The 17246-nt window shown below is 40.8% G+C and overlaps 1 protein-coding gene across 2 annotated transcripts in view; it reads right to left on the reverse strand.

Moving 5' to 3' along the window:
* The window catches only part of GEMIN5 (gem nuclear organelle associated protein 5), an 18654-nt gene continuing 1408 nt past the window's right edge, over positions 1-17246 (reverse strand). The window contains exons 4-28 of one of the 2 annotated variants that reach the window (XM_054842315.1): positions 16654-16805; positions 16304-16432; positions 15921-16053; positions 15313-15472; positions 14467-14679; positions 13625-13710; positions 13021-13115; positions 12230-12366; positions 10959-11032; positions 10372-10553; positions 10131-10270; positions 9527-9698; positions 9040-9264; positions 8410-8523; positions 7838-7966; positions 7147-7242; positions 6710-6847; positions 6016-6163; positions 5776-5895; positions 4731-4941; positions 3850-4107; positions 3034-3196; positions 1828-2407; positions 1285-1381; positions 1-622 (exon numbers count right to left, since the gene is read on the reverse strand). In XM_054842315.1, coding sequence (XP_054698290.1) covers positions 467-622; positions 1285-1381; positions 1828-2407; positions 3034-3196; positions 3850-4107; positions 4731-4941; positions 5776-5895; positions 6016-6163; positions 6710-6847; positions 7147-7242; positions 7838-7966; positions 8410-8523; positions 9040-9264; positions 9527-9698; positions 10131-10270; positions 10372-10553; positions 10959-11032; positions 12230-12366; positions 13021-13115; positions 13625-13710; positions 14467-14679; positions 15313-15472; positions 15921-16053; positions 16304-16432; positions 16654-16805 — 4108 coding nt within the window. In that variant the 3' untranslated portion in view covers positions 1-466. Of the gene's footprint in view, positions 623-1284; positions 1382-1827; positions 2408-3033; positions 3197-3849; positions 4108-4730; positions 4942-5775; positions 5896-6015; positions 6164-6709; positions 6848-7146; positions 7243-7837; positions 7967-8409; positions 8524-9039; positions 9265-9526; positions 9699-10130; positions 10271-10371; positions 10554-10958; positions 11033-12229; positions 12367-13020; positions 13116-13624; positions 13711-14466; positions 14680-15312; positions 15473-15920; positions 16054-16303; positions 16436-16653; positions 16806-17246 lie in introns of both variants that reach the window. The other variant, XM_054842314.1, reaches the window with a different exon arrangement.

Raw genomic sequence — 17246 nt, forward strand, 5'->3', positions numbered from 1 at the left:
TAGTGGTAGAAGACTTTATTTAAAGGAGAGAAAATAAACTCACACTGCTTTTAAGAACAATACTGGCTTAAGGGTCAGTTTGCTTACAGAAACCATTGTTTTTCCTGAGGGCAGCTACTATTTCCCTTCTACTGAAAGACTGATACAGCTGCTCAAAACTGCTTTTCTTACATGTAAATTCCAAGAGCTTTCACAACTTCCAACAAATAACCCAAACAAACTATACAATAATCCTGTATACAGTTCAAGGCCACAACCTACTGCTTTTCAATTTTCTAACACAATCTGTAGTAGTAGTAGATGCCCACAAGTGAGTCTGTATATAAACCTGATTTTTTGTGGTTTTATCCAAAACAATAGCCTTCAACAACCATGGCCATTGAAACAAGCCTGCACTTGAAGAAAGAGCAGCCTTCATGTTAAGTAGCTGTAGGCAGCTCGAGGGAGATGGTTTGGTCTCAAAATGTCATGTCAGGAACCTCCTGCCAGCCTTTTTGTAAATATTAGCGATACCGTGTTTCCTAAGAAGATCCAATGCCTGTTTGTGTAGTTCAGGAGGGCACTGGGATCCCATGTGAAGGAGCACAAGGCAGCACTCCAGCACATCGGGGAATGGGAAGACCTGCAAAAAAAGGAACGTGAGGTCATGTCTACTCTTTCAATTATAATTGTTCAAATACAACATACTCCAGAGCAGCTAGCTCTAAAGATACTGCTTTACAGGATCTTTGGAACAGATAGTCATGAGTCAGATGCATTTTTTCCTCTTCTTCTAGTGTATTAGCTCACGTTTAACCAGGTTTGCTCCCTCTTGCACAATCACCATGATTATCTTTAGTTATATTATAGACTATTACAGACTAGAGAACAGAGGGGATGAGACAGGCTAGGAAACATTGTTTTCAAACATGTAGCTTCTACAGTTCCTAATCTATAAAGGCCATTTTATCCTTAAATTCCTGATTTCACTGTTTATCAAAACTTTTTGCATACATAATTGTAAGTAGCAAGGGATTACTTTTAAAATGCACAGGAGAAATTCATACAGAATATCCCACTGAGTTCTCCCATGCTTTACCTACACTTTCCCACTGCACGGAAAAAATTATGCTTCAAACAAAAACATCACCTTGATGCCATGTGTCAATTCTCTCTCAAAATTGCCTCAGGATCACCAAGAAAGTCACTGTTCCTTACTTTATGTATGAAAGGGATTCTGGGATGAGGCTGCCCTTATAAAAAGGCTCTCTTTTCAGAACCACAATGCCCCTTCTGAAAACTTACCTTTAAATTGTCTGGAAATTCTGCTAGTTTCTGCTTTGCATTTAGAAGCTGCTTCGTTAGCTCAGGGAGTGTAATTGGTTCCTTTACTTCATCTTTACTGTCAAGGAAAGAGCAGGTGATATGAGTAACTGTTTAGCTTAAACGACTGCATAAACTCCCTCCTGTACAGGGAGCACAGGAGAGAGTTGGACAAGTATAACACACTCTAGCTTGTTCTTGCCAAAGTCCCAAATAATTGTTCAACAAAGAGACAGACCTCTTAGATCACGCTTGTCCTTTTCATTATCCTCCCCTTTTCAAGCTGCCCTGTTTAATCACTGTACCAACATAGCCTGTGTATCGGAAAGTTATTCAGCTGTAGTAGGTTTATGCACATAATAGTTCAGCCCCAGGGAAATGCAAGACTTGTAAGCTGTATGTTGAAACGTCCCTGGGTGACAAGCTTGAGAATAGAGGCAATCTGAGCTAAACAAGAAATGTGCTGCACAAACACACAAAAAAAGCAACGCTTTTCAATCCATTCATTCATGTTCTGACACTTACCAATTCATCTGTTCGCTGTCAGAGCACGGTTTGTCTGATTCAGTCTCCAAACTCTGCTGCGGGTTGCTTTCCTGGCTGCTTCCGTTTGTGTTTTCCTGGAGATTGTTCCTCTGCTGCTGATGCTGGCGGATCATATCTGCTAAAATCTGCTGGACCTCAGCTATATCTCTCTGGGTGTTCTGTAAAGCAGCAATCTCTTCTGAAAGAAGCACTTCGCAGCTGGTCAATTTTGACTGTCTGTTTACCAAGTCATCGACTGAGCTAGTTCTTGAGTCACTTTCTGTCTCACACCTACAAACTTCAGTTGTACCACAGGGGTTTTCATGCATTTCAACTGCAGTTTGATCAGGAGTTTCTTCAGGGGAGGAGTGACCTGAAATGTAACTCTTCTCAAGAGCTGTCTGCTCACTGGGACACAGCACAGGATCCAAACCAGCCTTTTGCAAGACAAGGGAGTCTTGGGGTGGGTTCCACCACAGGTCATACAGCAGCCTGTAAGCCACAAAGCCCTCTAAACTTCTGCAAGCATCCGTGCTCTGAGAATTTGTGTTGTCCAGTTTGTGTCTCAGTTTATCACAGCCTAAAAATGAAAAAAAAAAAGGATTAAAAATAGTTTCTAGAGATTCCCAAAGAAATCTGGTAAATGAACGGCTGTCCTGGAGTCCCAAATCAGAGATTTACTCAGATGCTCTCAGAGTGGTGTACAAAGCAAAAAAGCAAAGGCAGGCATCTTTGGTATCTTTTTAAATACAATCCTTTGTGCTAGCTAGCATGAGACTGCATGTTATCATCATCTACAGCAAACTTCCTTGGTACTAAGCTGCACATCAAGACACTCACATGATGAAGAGCTGCAAAATTAATGCACTGCATACTCTGCAGAGATAAAAGGGAAGGGCAGCTTGGAGCGATTTGCCACTGTTGAACACAGTTTTCCAATGTCCTCATCTCCTTTACAGAACAATTTGCTCAGTTTCTTACATCACCCACACCAGCTAACACTGCTGAGCTTCCTTCCGCGGTTGGGAATTTTGATCACCCAATGGCCCCTGCACTAACCAAACTCCACAGGTTTCCATATATATGGGTATGTCTTGCTCCTTGCAAACATTATTATGCCCAATAATACTAATGGACACACAGCTGTGCTTACAAGGAAGATCACCCCATCTGTCAGGGCCAGGAGATACATGAGAAGAGACTTACCTTCAGGAAGGACGATACTGCAAATCTCTTGCATCAGCGTGAAATTACCAGCATCGTAACTGCGGGTCACAGCTCCAAGAATACTTTTCACTGCCTCATCCCAGGTAGCAGTCTGATAGCTCAGGGCTGCAAGGGTCAGGTCATGGGAGATATGGAAAAGCACCTATAGGAAGCACCAGAGAGCATGATTAATAGTTTTACTGCACAGTATGAATTACTCACAGCTTATGACTTGTGGAAAAGCCTAGAAGCACATGACTTAACCAAAAGCAATTCTAATGACAATGCAATTTACATAGGCTCCTTCATACAGGAGATACAGCACTTTTACATTACTTATAACTGTAAAAGCAGCAGCTGTGCTTGCACGTGTCCTGCTAAACAGATGAGAAGCGGGAGCACACCAAAGGTCAGTAACTCTGTGGTCAGAGAGGAGAGCTGCGGGAGCACCAGTCTATGAACAGACCTTCTGAACTCCAGGATATTTTAACGAGCAGCCCTGCCTCTCCTAACAGTTCGACACAAACCCCGGAATCACTGCTGAGACTGCTGCTCAGCTATGCCAGTCACTCCCACCCAGCCAGCACATGTGGGTGATCTCAGTGCTCATCGCTAACACCATACGTTGGTTCTTACCCTGCGAAGAAACAAACTGATGGCTACGCAAGCCGTCCCAGCTGCCTGTCATCTACTTCTCCCAGACCTCATCCTGCAGCTGGGTGCAGACATCAGTCCCCTGGGAATGGCTGGCAGACCACCACAATGTGGTTGCGTTTTAGCAAGGCTTAGCGTGTATACAGATCTAAGTCCATTTACCTGCTTTGGGTGTGTGTTGCTGGTAGAAGGAGGATGCTCAATGCTGCGCAGCTGCTCCTGCGCACACGTGGCTTGTTCAGTGGTGTCCATGCCCAATACATTCTGCCACACTTGTATCACCATGTCAAAAAATGAGGCCTCTCTGTTCAGCTCCCAGCTGTGATAACAGGGAGGCACGGGGCTCCTTCGGTCACAGGGATTTCTTTCACTAAGGCACTTGCAAAGCAGTTCGTTAAGGCAGAAAACAAGTCTTTGTCCCTTTAATAAGAAAAAAAAAAAAAAAGAAAAAGCACTGAACTGCTGCTAGAAGAAAAACAATCCCTTACTGACCACAGCAGGCAGACAAATTTAAGAACATCATGGCTAGTAGCAGCTTGTCAGTGATAGACTGTTTCACAACTGCAGCTACCAAAGAACAATGCTGATAGAGACTCTAAGGTCAGAAGGAAACCTCAGAACAAACTAAAACAGCCTTCTGCTTCTCAATCCACACAAAAACAAATTTCTGGATTAAGCCTCCAGCAGATGGACTTGGAGTTAGCTCATTTGTTCCTTTAATGTAAACAGCAAATACTTCACTTCTTTCTTCTTATGATCAGTTTTACATACTTAAAATAAATGCCACTTTTCTCAACTACCTCTCATCTAACTAACAAGCATCGAGCCTATGTGCCTCCCCTCCACGGGCCCTTTGCCTCTGTGAAGGCATGTGCTTTTTCATAGGGTCATTGCAATAAACTTCTGGAAAAATATTTTGAGGCAAAACCAGGTCAAAGGACTACCTGTGGTCTATTAACGTATGGGAAGTGGTGCCAAGTTAATCAAGTTAATCTGGAGAGAGACAACGCTAAAGAAAGCAGAAAGGAAATGACCAGACTCACAAATAAAGTTTTATGATGCTGAAGGACTTCCTGAGCTCCCACCCAGTTCCTGGATAACAGCAGGTCTTGGGCACATCTGAAAGACAAAGTGGCTGACAACTCCTCCTCTCCCGATATCAGCGCAAGCTCAGCAGCAGTTTTAAGGGATGTCACATCTCCCTTTTTTGCCAAAACCTTAACTGCATCATAGGGTGAGGAAGCCCCTAAATAACTGGAAAGAGATAAAAGCAAATCAACTTGCTTAGTACAAAAATACCATTTTAAAATTGTATTGCAAGATAATAGCACACACATACAAATGAAGATAAACCTGTATTTTCCACAGGTTCTCAGAGCTCTCAGCACTTTGTCTTACTGAAGTTTACTATAGACATATGGTGTCTCATCTGATGCAAAGCTACAAAGGGAAAGTCACACAGCTTAATAATCTGTACTGGAGCTTCTGGTGGTGTGCATACCATGCACGGCTTGGATGACAGAAATAAATAGATCCAGAGAAATGCATATAACCTTTGTCTCCAAATTTCATCTGAATCCTTTCACAAGCATGAACACCATCAAAAATGCCAGAACTGAAATCAGCATCAAGCAAAGGACACTACTCCAGCCAAAATATTTCAAGCGTTATTAGTTGGTAATACCTTCCTCCACTGTAGTTGGAGGCAGATAACCCAGTGATTAGGATATCAGCTAAAGCCTCCAGAAACTCAAGGTGAACTGTTGCACTGCACATATCCAGTGGAAAGGTTGGAAACATCACATAGTCTTTTCGTATACATCCTAATCTTATTCTTACTAGACTGGTTTTCAAAGACTTCCAGTAATGTCTATGGAGTGAAATGGCTCTACTGTAGCATGGCATGTGGACCTTCTGCTCTGAACGGCCCTCTGGAGCTTCTAGAGGGAGTCTAGTGAGATCACACTCAGAAAGCACCTTAGACAAATAACGACCAGACCAGTTAATGGATTTCAGCTGCTATAAACCCAAGAACCTTCTCTGTTTCAGGCACAGAACCAATTCCGTCTTCTCTGCAGTAACACTCACCATTTGGCGGCCATGGAATAATGACCATCTTTCTCTAACAAAGCTGCCCAACTGGTGTAGAGATCCTTCAGAATTGGATCTTCTGGACGCAACCTGGCCTTAGCAATTACAATTGCTTCCCTAATGCATGTAAGAGAAACCAGATAGAAAAGTTAATTGACTGTGTACAAATAGTGAACCAAAACGTCAAATCTATCCCACTACAAAACGAGCAAATCCTAAACATAAATATACAGCAACCTGTAAAAATGGTTCACTTTCAGGAGCTCGATAGCCTCATACACTTTATGGATGGACAGGAGATGGGAGGCAGCCTTCACATATTGCTCCTGAAAACACAGCTGCTTCGCAAAGGCTTCTACTGTCCAAACCCAGGCCTGATATCCAGCTGCAAAAGAGAAGGCAATACAATTGGAGGCAAAGTTTTAAAACAGAAGAATTCCTGTGGGATAATCACTGGTTTCTTCAACATGTACCTTTTCTCTGACCCAGATTAGTTTCTTGTTTCTTAACCATCCTAATATGAGTCACTGAGGCAATGAAACAGGGCAAAGCTAGGGCTTGAACATGACTGTAGCACTTCACTACCAGTAAAATAACTTAAAAAGCACATTTAAAGCAACAACAAGCCAGAAGGACTGCTACATATTACAAAGAACCAACTTTGTGCTTGGAAGGATGGGCCTGCTCCTTCAAGAAGTCCCAAAGACACCATTCTGTTTCCTGCTATTCCAACCTAAGGGTGTTTGTGGAAACATCCAGGTCTTTGTCATAAATAGGATAGGTTTTGTGTTTGATTTTTGTTATCAGGCAGTTAAAGAAGCAACTTCCTTCTAATCTGGAACAATCATGAGTTTCCAACCCAGAACAATCAGAATGAGGCTACCCTTGGCAGCTAATTCCATCTGCTTACGTGTTACAAGAACAAACATACCCATGGGCGAGATTGCTACCAGCTGGTCTGTCAGCTCTCCCCTCTCAGCGGCTGCCTGGAGGACACCCTTCATATCTCCTTTCCACAACATGAGCTGCTGAAAGAGCTCTGGATGCCCATTCTCCAAGTGATGTTTTCCTGTTGGAAGCAAACACACTTCCTGTCAGTGTGAGGGCAACAGCATTATTTACCATACTAAAATAACTTGGCAAAAGTGAGATTATTCAAGCTTAAGGTATTGCAGGTTTGCATCTGAAAGACGTAAAAACTATTTGGGAAAAATATGTCTTTTCTTCTTTTGACACAGACCTGCATTCTTAATCCTACATTTTAATCCACAGTAAAGAAAATTCGAGCATTTTTCCCAATTTGTTTTCTCCTTGAATGTAATAGTTACAATGGACATATTGTCAAAGTGGATTCATTATTCCACTTACCTTCCACATCAATCATCTCATGCAGAGAAGCCCTGTCTGTGAACAGTCCCAGGTGGATGCGATCCTTGAGGTCAGGGGACACATCTTCATTATTACCTAGACCAGATAAAAAGAATGAGTATTTAAGATTGGGTACATCCAGCAACTGGGACCTGCCAAGTCACTGTACCACACACAACGTTACACTCGACTGTTGGCAAGTACTTGTGTCTTCTACTTTCTTTCCTGTATAGCAGATGTAACAACTTGCAGATCAACACTCAGAATTTACATCTAAGTTTGACTAGAAGGAAGGACCATGTTTGTGCAGAACATTTATTCTAAACCAAACACAGCATGTTCCTTTGCATGCTCTAAGGATGTATTCTGTGAGAATACAAACATCTCCCTCATGGCTTATTTTCTCCTGCCCATATTATACTTCTGAAGGAGAAAAACACTTGGCACGTATGCAGACAATTCTACTCTATCTCCACAACACAGGATCCTACTCAAAACTTGTCTGGAGTGGCTACAGAGTGCTGAAACACTGCAAGAGAAGTTAGATAAGAGACCACAACTAGTCACACACTTTGATAAAGGTAAGGATTTTAAGAAAATAATGCCTAGTGGTCACACTCAAGTCCTTGGACACACGCTTTGAATACTTTAGAGAACCTGCCCTCTAAGTATTTTAGTTTTAGACTGGTACCTTTGGTTTTCAGACATGTAGCCAGCCTCAAGCAATCCTGATGCAATTCATCTTTTGATCTGTGATCCATGAATGTGCTGAAGGGTAGAATAGAACGAGGCTTCCTCTTCTTCAGAGAGGCATCAGAAGCTGAAAAATCAGGCACATTTTAGTTGCTGCTGCACAGTTACAAGAGTCTTCTACAGCAGAACACTCCAATGTATTCCAAACCCCCTTCTTCCTCACGCAGGAAAACAAAACCCAGATGCTCAAGTGCCACAGGCATCTCTATTGTGACAACTCTGATTTTTGAATACTGATCACTGCATATTTTTCTGCCCAGCTTGCTTGGAATGAGACTAGCAACTAAAAGGCAGTATCTAAACCCATATTAAACAACCACTCAATTGACCCGACAAGCAGGGGAAATAAAAGAAGCAACTTAAAAGATTTAAGATTTTAAAAGCATGCTCTTCTTTCTCCAGCATTTATTTGGTGTCACATTAGGAAAGGAAGCTGCAGCCAAACAGAGCATTAGAATGAGGAACTGTGCCTTGATGCAGGACTGTTAAAAATCCCTGAACCATACTAACTTGGTTTCTCTTTAGGTGGATCCTTTTTCACAGGAGTGGCTTTCTGGGTCACAAAAGGCTTTGGCAAGTTGAATGAAGAATAATCACATGCGGATGAAGATGTATCCTTGGACACTGTGGAGTTAAGTGATAAAAAAGGAAAAATATTACATGGAAAAGCCCATAGCAAAATACCTGACATATTCACATTCTACGACACTGATTTTGAAATATGCAGAAACCAAGCTTTTCTTTGCCATAGAACTTAACAGCTTTTAGGGAAAGGAAATATTAAGAAAACATTATGGAACTGTCAGAAAGCTAAATAAGATGCCAACAGCCACTAACGAAGGTCCACCAGTATTATAAGATTTATCACCAGAAGGCAACACTCATAAAAAATGACATTGATTCAAGTCAAACACAGTAACTTTGTTCATTAGGCCAGAATCTTCTTATTTACAGACAATTAGTCCCAAACTAGTTTAGAAAATTATGAAAGACATTCCAGAACTGTATTTTCTTCAAGTGGACTATTTCAATAACATTGTATTAGGAGAAAATCTGCGTGAAAATATTAAACTTGGTGATGCTCTGAGGGCTAAACAGTCTGGGAACCATTGAACTAAGATGATTTGATTTGATTATTACCAGTCATGGAGACTTTATCAGGCAACTCTGCCTCCTGAGCATCTTTTTCTCCTTCATGGTATGACACTCCATTTTCCTCTAGCAACATTTCCTTCGTGCTGTCATCTCCATTCATGGCATCACTTAGGTCCTGCTTGGCTGGACTCTTTCCTGTAGGCTTTTTCTTCTTGGTTTTGACTTTTGGTTGCATACTTCTTTTCTTCTCTAATTCTATACTCTTTTTGCCTGTAAAAAGTTGCAAAAGATACCCTGATATTATCTGTAGAGACTTTTAGTATGTTAGCTGTCTGTTTTTCAAGACCAACATATAGTTTCCAAATAACGACACAGCTCAATTTAAACCTAGACACAGTTTATTCCTGAAGAGGTAGCAGGCAGATTTGGAATTCAGCACCAGACCTTATCACATCATTTCAACCTGGCAACCTTCTATTTCCCAGCTCCAACATTACCTTCAGGAAAGGATCTTCTGTTTGAACGTACTTACCCTGAGGAGGCCGTGTATGCTCCTGCTTTGAGATGTGCCATTTGTGAACAGAAAAATCATCTGCTCCTGTATAAACAGAATCTGAATCCACTGGTGACCACTGGACACTCAGTAGCCGGCCCTGGTGCCCTCGGTAGTTGCAGAGTGGCTCTTCCTTCATAACATCCCATACCTTATGAACAAGAAAGAAATCCAATTATTCAGAAAGTCTCATCTTCCCCCAATACCCTGCATTTTCTCTTCAGTGATTTGCACTTGTAGGAGCTTCTCTTTTAGGGTGTTTGCACAGGTATTTCAAATACCAACATGCAAATAGGGAAAATTCAAGGCTTCCTTTGTTTGCATCCATACATTTGCATAGTATCTCTCTTTTTTAAGGATCCAAAAGTGCTAATATGCAAACGATAATGACTGGACTTACAAATCAATTCGCAAGTGGCAAAAACAAAACCAGGAAATCGTTACCAAGGGTAAATTTGCAGTAATTTAGTAGTTTCTCTCACAAAAGAAGCTTTGCTGTTTAGTCAGCTTGCTTCTAAAACACTGCAGAATGGATGATTTGAAACTAAAAGAAATACATTTCTGAGTGGCTATGGAACACTACCTGTGCAGTGCCATCATAGCAAGCAGATACCAATCTTCCCTCATGGTGGGGACTCCAAGAAAGACTTGTGATTTTAGCTGTGTGCCCAGCCAGAGTTCGAAAAGGCTCTGTTATTGTCAAAGGACTTTCTGAAGTGCTCTCTGAAAGAAAACAGAAAAGGGTTGAGTATGGCCAGCAAAACAAACTGGGAGTAAACCAAAACAAGATGCCAAGACTTCAAATACAGTCTGCAAACTTTTACCTACAACACTCTTCAGATTGTGCACATAAATAGTGGCGTTGATTGAGCCTGAAGCTACCAAGTAACTCAGCTCTGGCTGGCTCCCATGCTCATGATGCCAACGGATAGCGTTAATCAGTTTATGATGCTGCTGGATAGTGCAGAGCAACTTCAAGTTTGGTGCCTGAAATATTTCAATTGACCTGAAATGTAAGAACAACAGTGTAAGAATTCCAGTAGGCAGTGAAAATGGGATTTTTTTTTTTTTTGTTATCCTGCATGAGCAGAATTACAGATCATGAAATAGAGTAACTACATGAGTTTTTCTTTTCTGGATTCAACTCAAATCCTTGTTTAGTAAATCAGCAAAAGTGCATTTCAATCATGACTGGATCCTTGCAAAATAATTTAACATGATGATGTGGATCCTCCATGCCAAGAGCAGCTAAGCCAAATAACGGCAAAGAATGCTATATTACCACAATTGAAATATGTCGGCAGTAAAAGAACAGAGACAAACCAGGGCAACATAAAGTACTTTTGCTTCACTACGGTGATTCTAGTCAAGATCAGCACATATACCACCTTATCCTACAAGTGAAACATACCCATCTTCATTGCCAAGAGCCAGGAGTTTGCCGTCTGGTTTCCAGCTGACCTCTGTACGCGCAGGCAATTTGTGCTGTAGAAAGAAGACACAACCATTGCCAAAAACTCTTAAATCTCTCGCGTACATTCAACAGAGCAAGACTAGCAACTGGACAGAGCTGCAATCAGTCTGCAAAATGAAAGTCACAGAAGGGTCCCTTGCTTTTTTAGCAGTAATGTAAGCTTGAGCAATTAAGACTGAAAGAACTGATGCAAGAACCAGTGATTATTTTTGTCAGTTCAGTGAAATGTCTCAAAGGAATTTTGTCTGGATTCCAGTAGGACCTTGATGCTTGGTCTCCTTATGCTCCTTGAAAAGCCCCAGACATTGGAAGCAAATTCTGTCATATTTCAAAAGAAATCGAAGTTTACTTGTAATTACTTCTTTCTAATTCAGATGAAAGCTACTTACAATTTACAGTTTAGATGCCTAAAAATGATTGTTTCATTGCCTGTAACATTAGTCTCTTAAACCTCAGTGAATCTTCTACTCAAGGAAGAAGCCAAAACCCAGCTGATATAAATCAATATAGTTTGATTGATTTCAGTTGACTTATGCTGACTTAAAGCAACTGAAGATCTAACCCATTTCACTGAATTTGTACTTTCAACTAAGAAATGACTGACCATACTTAAGAAGATGTTAGTCAGTTATGTCCAAGCACTCTGCATTAGCTGCAGTGTAAATGGAAACAGACTCCTGCAAAATCATGACTGCTTTCACTGCAAAATTTATTTAAAAAAGTTAACGTTTGAAACGAGAACTAGAGAAGTTGAGGTAGTTAACTCATGCATGCCCACCACGTGATCTGAGCTAGGACATTATTCAGGATATTACTTTAAGTGCTTTGAAACGGGAAAGCTCTGTATGAACAAATTATTTTAAACAGCCACACACAGCTTTAAAACCATGCTCTATACTGCAATTCAATTTTTCTGGTTAAGTAAATTACACAGTAGAAAATTAACTGACTGACGCCAGGAACAGATGTGCCATGTTGACATTGGGGGGGGGAAAAAAAGACCCTTTTTCAGAGGCAAACGCAAACTGTTTAAATAGTTTGAGGCAATAAGTGTCTCTGAAGTTCATCTGTGGAGACCCTGGGTTTCAAATTTTTTATCTGTTACAGATACATCATGAAGGCAAAATCAGAAACCTAAAACTACAAGGCCACAGAAACTATGACATGGTTACCACGAATCCATAAAAAACCCTCAAAATCATACTCACTTTGATTGAATTAGTGTCTCGGATGACTTTGTTGATGTCATTTGCCTCTCCATTAAGCTTCCAGGGGTTGTGTTGAAAAACAATACCTTCTCCAGCACAACTGTATAAAGTTACAGAGGGTTGTTCACCTTCTCCTCCTATCCAACAGAGAAAAAAAAGCTAAATATTCCATGTTCTTCATCAGTCTTCCCAGAAGTAATCACTCCCACTATAAATCAAAACGTTATTTTAAAAGGCTATATACACGTTTCAATTGTCTGTGATCTGGCAACACGGAATTCTCACAATACAATCCTCTGAAAGGACTGCTCATTTCTACCAACAGATCTCTCTACAACGCAATCACTGCAAGCGTTAAAATTCCCTTTAAAGTTTGGTCCTTAAAAAAAATTCAAGTTGTGCAAGAAGAGCTAATGGATTCGTTCCGTTTAGTTCAAATGGTAGAAACGTACTTCTGGAGCTAAGGAACCTACATTTGATGCAATGCAGTTCCTGCAGGAAGCCTGTGCAGGCAGTCAGTGGTCTGTAATACCGTGAAGTAAGCAGAGAGGTGTGGTATGCTGCTCCCACCTATTTCCCGAAGCTACCAGAATTCAAAAACCATAAGAGATTATTTTGCTTCCTTGCAAAACTATTAATTCCTCAAGCAGAATGCCTTCTTAGCTGCTAGAAAGGATTGCTACCAAGCAAACGGGGCTCCTTTTCCTAAGGATGGAAGGCATACCAACTCGATGGCATCTGTGCACTCTGCATGGATGTTCTACTTTGTCACAAGGCGTTGGAAAACTCACCAGAAGATAGAGGAGGAGTTGGAGGCCCCCAGGCTAATGTGTATACAGTCTTCTTGTGGTAAGTACTGGAGATCTGAGGTGGCTTATTCTTAGCACTGGGCAGGAAGATAAGGAAGCAGGGGCAGTCAGATTACAGCAAAGGGAAATAAAAAAAAAAATCAAAGGAACATATTTCTAGTGGTGAAAACAGACACCAGGTGCTTTAACACACTAAAGCCATGGCTCAACCAAACCTTCTTTAACATCTCCTGTAGGACACTACTAAAATCCTAACAAAACTGTCCTGATGACCTTCACCTGCATGTTGCTCTTCATTCTCTGAAAATGTCTTTCTGGCTAAAGTTTTCCTTGACTGATGTCCTCCCAGAGTTTGATCTCTGGTTATGCAATTTTAAGTTTACCTTCAGTCAAGTTTACCTTAGAAGCTACCAGATATAATGGAGACATGAAAAGATGCACTGAAAAATCCAATTGTTTGACTATTTTAATTTAATTCTACTCTTGTCTAACAGTACAGATATATGTCAGGAAAGACCACACCACCTGTGCCTGGTCACATACCAGCAGGATCTGACACTAATGAATTTCAAAGCTACTTTCTCACCTGCTGGAGAAGGTGTCAAATATGCCAACTTTTCCATCATCTGTTCCAAAAGCCAAGCAGCCTTCCTTAGTTGGATGCCAGGATAACTGTAAGCAAAACAGAAAGAGACCCATAATGACACAAGCTACAGACACTTTATTTCTAAATCATGAACAAAAGGAAAACATTGAAACTGAGGAGCAAGCACCATCCCTTATGCCCACCCTTCCAACTGCAGCCACTTGATTTGATCACTCCACTGTGAGTTTTAAAGGCTCTCCCCCTACCAGCGATAGGGGGGTAAGATGAAAGGGAAAAAAATCATTAACGTGCTATTGGACATCTACATTACAAAATAGAAATGCAGAATATGGTAGGGTAGTAAGAAACTTTTGGTGTGAACAAGAATAGCTACCATGTTTACTGCTGACAGCAATTTTACCAGCAGTAGCCTCTGGTTAACTGCTGGTTAAACCCAAACTGACGACATCCATGTTGGTTTTTGTGCGTATCAAACTTCTTAGCTGAGCAGGGGTAACCATGGATGAAGCAAGGAAGGATCATGAAGGAGGATAAAAGTGAAAAAGTACCGTAACAGCCAGCTGGACTTCAGCTGATTTTCACTATATGTACTGCAAGCATCTAGGGTTGTAAAAAGGTCTAAAAATTTGTTGCCAGATTCTAAAATGTATTGTATACCAAAAAAATCAAGTACAAAAGGAACTACTTGGCTTTACAGATTTTTAGTTGGGAAAAACCTTCTTCAGAGTGAAAGAAAAATATTCTTGAAAGAAAAAAATGGAGTGAAGAGGAAAAAAAGACAAGGGAAAAAAAAGGGGGGGGGGGATCAAAAGCACACTTACTGCTGTAACCTTGGACTTTATGCTTTGCCAGAAGGTTTTAACATCATAAATATTGTTCATGGACAAAGTATTCCACACCCGGATCATGCTGTCTCCAACACCGATGGCAAGACAGCCTGTGTCAACAGGGGAGAAGGCAAGACTATAGACAAATCCCCCAAGCGAGGGCATGGTCCAGCTACAATCGAGAGTTGAGAGGTCCCAGCACTTCACCTGAAGAATATTTAAGGGACAAGGAATGGTTAAATGTAGAGTGACTGGTATGACAAGGAAAAACAAAGCGTGAGTGAGATGAAGAATCAAAGGGTCAAATTCAAGGCTTGACATAGTACGTGATCTGCACCCAGAGGATTACATGTCACACACAGGGCTGCAATAGTTGGAAGACTAATGGACTGGACAAAAAGACTGTATTTTAATACTGTGGTCCTCCTCTGACTTCAAAACAGGACGCGCTCTGCTGCCTGTAAAAGGCAAAAAGTTTAAAATATATAAAAAAATAGATCCTTTAGAGTTTGTACAAGTAAATGATTTTAAGAAGGAAAAATAGGCCTTTTAAAAGTGAAACATACAGAAAAAAGAAATGGTAAACTCCCTTTATTAAATGCTTACCATTCAAGTCCAGAACGTCTTAAGCATGTGCTCCAGCACGTTAAGAGCTTGAGCTTATAAACTAACAAAAATATACACAACCTGTGCTCAGAACGAATTTTAAGCAATGATGTTACAAGACACTGCAATAAGCCCACTTTAAGAGAAAATTTGTGGCCCTAAAAGAGATAGCCTCACTCAGTCAAGCTCTTTAGGTCTAGCTATGTTTATGTTAATTTTATAAATGGTTCTTACATCTCTGTCCATTGAAATGGAAAAAAGGAGCTCTTTGTCTTGATGCTTCACAGAACTCAGATTGAACACAATGCGGGAGTGATTTTGTCCTTCTGAAGATCCTAGAAGAGTCCACTTGCGTTTTCCAGATTGGGTCAAATCCCAGAGTAGCAGTTCTCCTCTGCAAAATTTAAAGTGTGTACTTCATTGTTCACTTCAAAAGAATAATACAGGTATATACAGACCACATGACATCTATACATACTGCAAGTACAAGAGTAATACAGCCAGACACACATCCACTACATGTGCCTATACACAGACACGCACACAAACACCACCCTACGAACAATAATTAACCACACTGAAAACTGACATGTAATTTTCTCCCAGTAAATGGGCAAAATCACAATTAGTACCAGTAGCAGTCAATATTCAGTTAGATTATCAGACAAATTATGGGACAAATGGTAGTTTTGTAGAAGTCTAAACACCCACTTTAACTCTTGGCCTGCCTTCTCTCCAGTTATACTGGGAAGGAAGGAGGGAGGGGGTGTCATCATTTCCTACCCAGTTCTTCCTTCTGTATCAATAAATGAATCTGCAGTTACTCATGATGCCCTACGTACCCAAAACTGCTGGATACTATTTCTGTGGAACGACCGGAAGGCCAGTGAACAGTCAGCCAAATGCGCTCTTTAACAGCAGGATCAACGGCTCCACCTCTTCTCTTTGTGGGTGGCAACTTCAAAGTCATTATACCTATGGAACCAAGAGGGATGAGGACGAGATGAGATCTTAAAAGGTCTTTTCCAACCAAAACAATTCTGTAATTCTATGATCTAGACCTAATACATCAAAATTCTGAGAGAAAAAGAAGCCCCGTGAATCTGAAGCTTTAAGGGCGCTCCCCATACTTTAACCTATCAAGTTAGCAAATGAAGGCTGCAGTTAGAGAAGAACTCTTCCCCCATATCGTTATTGTTTCTCTCACATTATTAACGTTACTTACTTCTGCCTCTAGTACAGCTCCATACTCGTATGGTCTGATCTTTGCTTCCCGAAGCCAGGTAACAACCTTTCTTCGTGGTTGTGTCCTGTGTCAATGCCCCATTTGGAACTTCGCCTTCCTCCGAAGGAACTACTGAAGACCATTGAAGTCATGTTATTAATACTTTAAAATTCAAAGCTTTATAAAAACTAACTGAAAGTATATTGATTTGTATAAGAACATACTTTATTGAACTTATCAGTTATCTTTGCTTAGCTACTTACTGACTTTCTATAAGGAACTCAATTCTCTAGAAGGACATTTACATGAACTAAAAATTACTTCACAAACTATTAATCATTTCTACATACCATGGAGCTCATCTTGCCAAGCAGGTAACCTTTCTTCACCAGGCACGGGGCACCAGGCCAGACAATGTATTTCATCGTCATGGCCTCTTAGCCGATGAATTACTTCTCTTTTCCTGCTGATATCAATTATAACCACCATGCCATCCTTGTAGCTTAAAAAAAAGAGATTTAAATTAATGAAGAGATTCTTGGATCCTTGTGGAATAATATCTGACTTGACTTCTCAGCTCTTTACCAGGATCACTATCACCATATTACAGACAGAGAAGCCAAATCCCAAGCAGCAATGGGAGTAGCAGACTAACGGTCAATGGGAACCCCAGTATCGCACTGGCGTACCTGCAGCTGCCTTTTCAAGAAGTGCAACTGGTACATTTGGCTTCAAGAATGACAGCAATTCATTAGTAATACAGTTTTCAGTCAAGTCTAATTAAAAAATAACAGTTTTAAGAAACTTCAAAGATGCAAACCAAACCTGGACCCTCACACCGTTATGGATTTCTGTGTCTTGCAGGTCTACCAAATCTAAATGTTATGTCCAATTTGTTGTATACCAGAAGAAAAAAAACCAGCCACCAAAACCTCTTAAAATT

Source organism: Grus americana, chromosome 14 (genome assembly GCF_028858705.1).
Source record: "Grus americana isolate bGruAme1 chromosome 14, bGruAme1.mat, whole genome shotgun sequence".
Taxonomy (NCBI): domain Eukaryota; kingdom Metazoa; phylum Chordata; class Aves; order Gruiformes; family Gruidae; genus Grus; species Grus americana.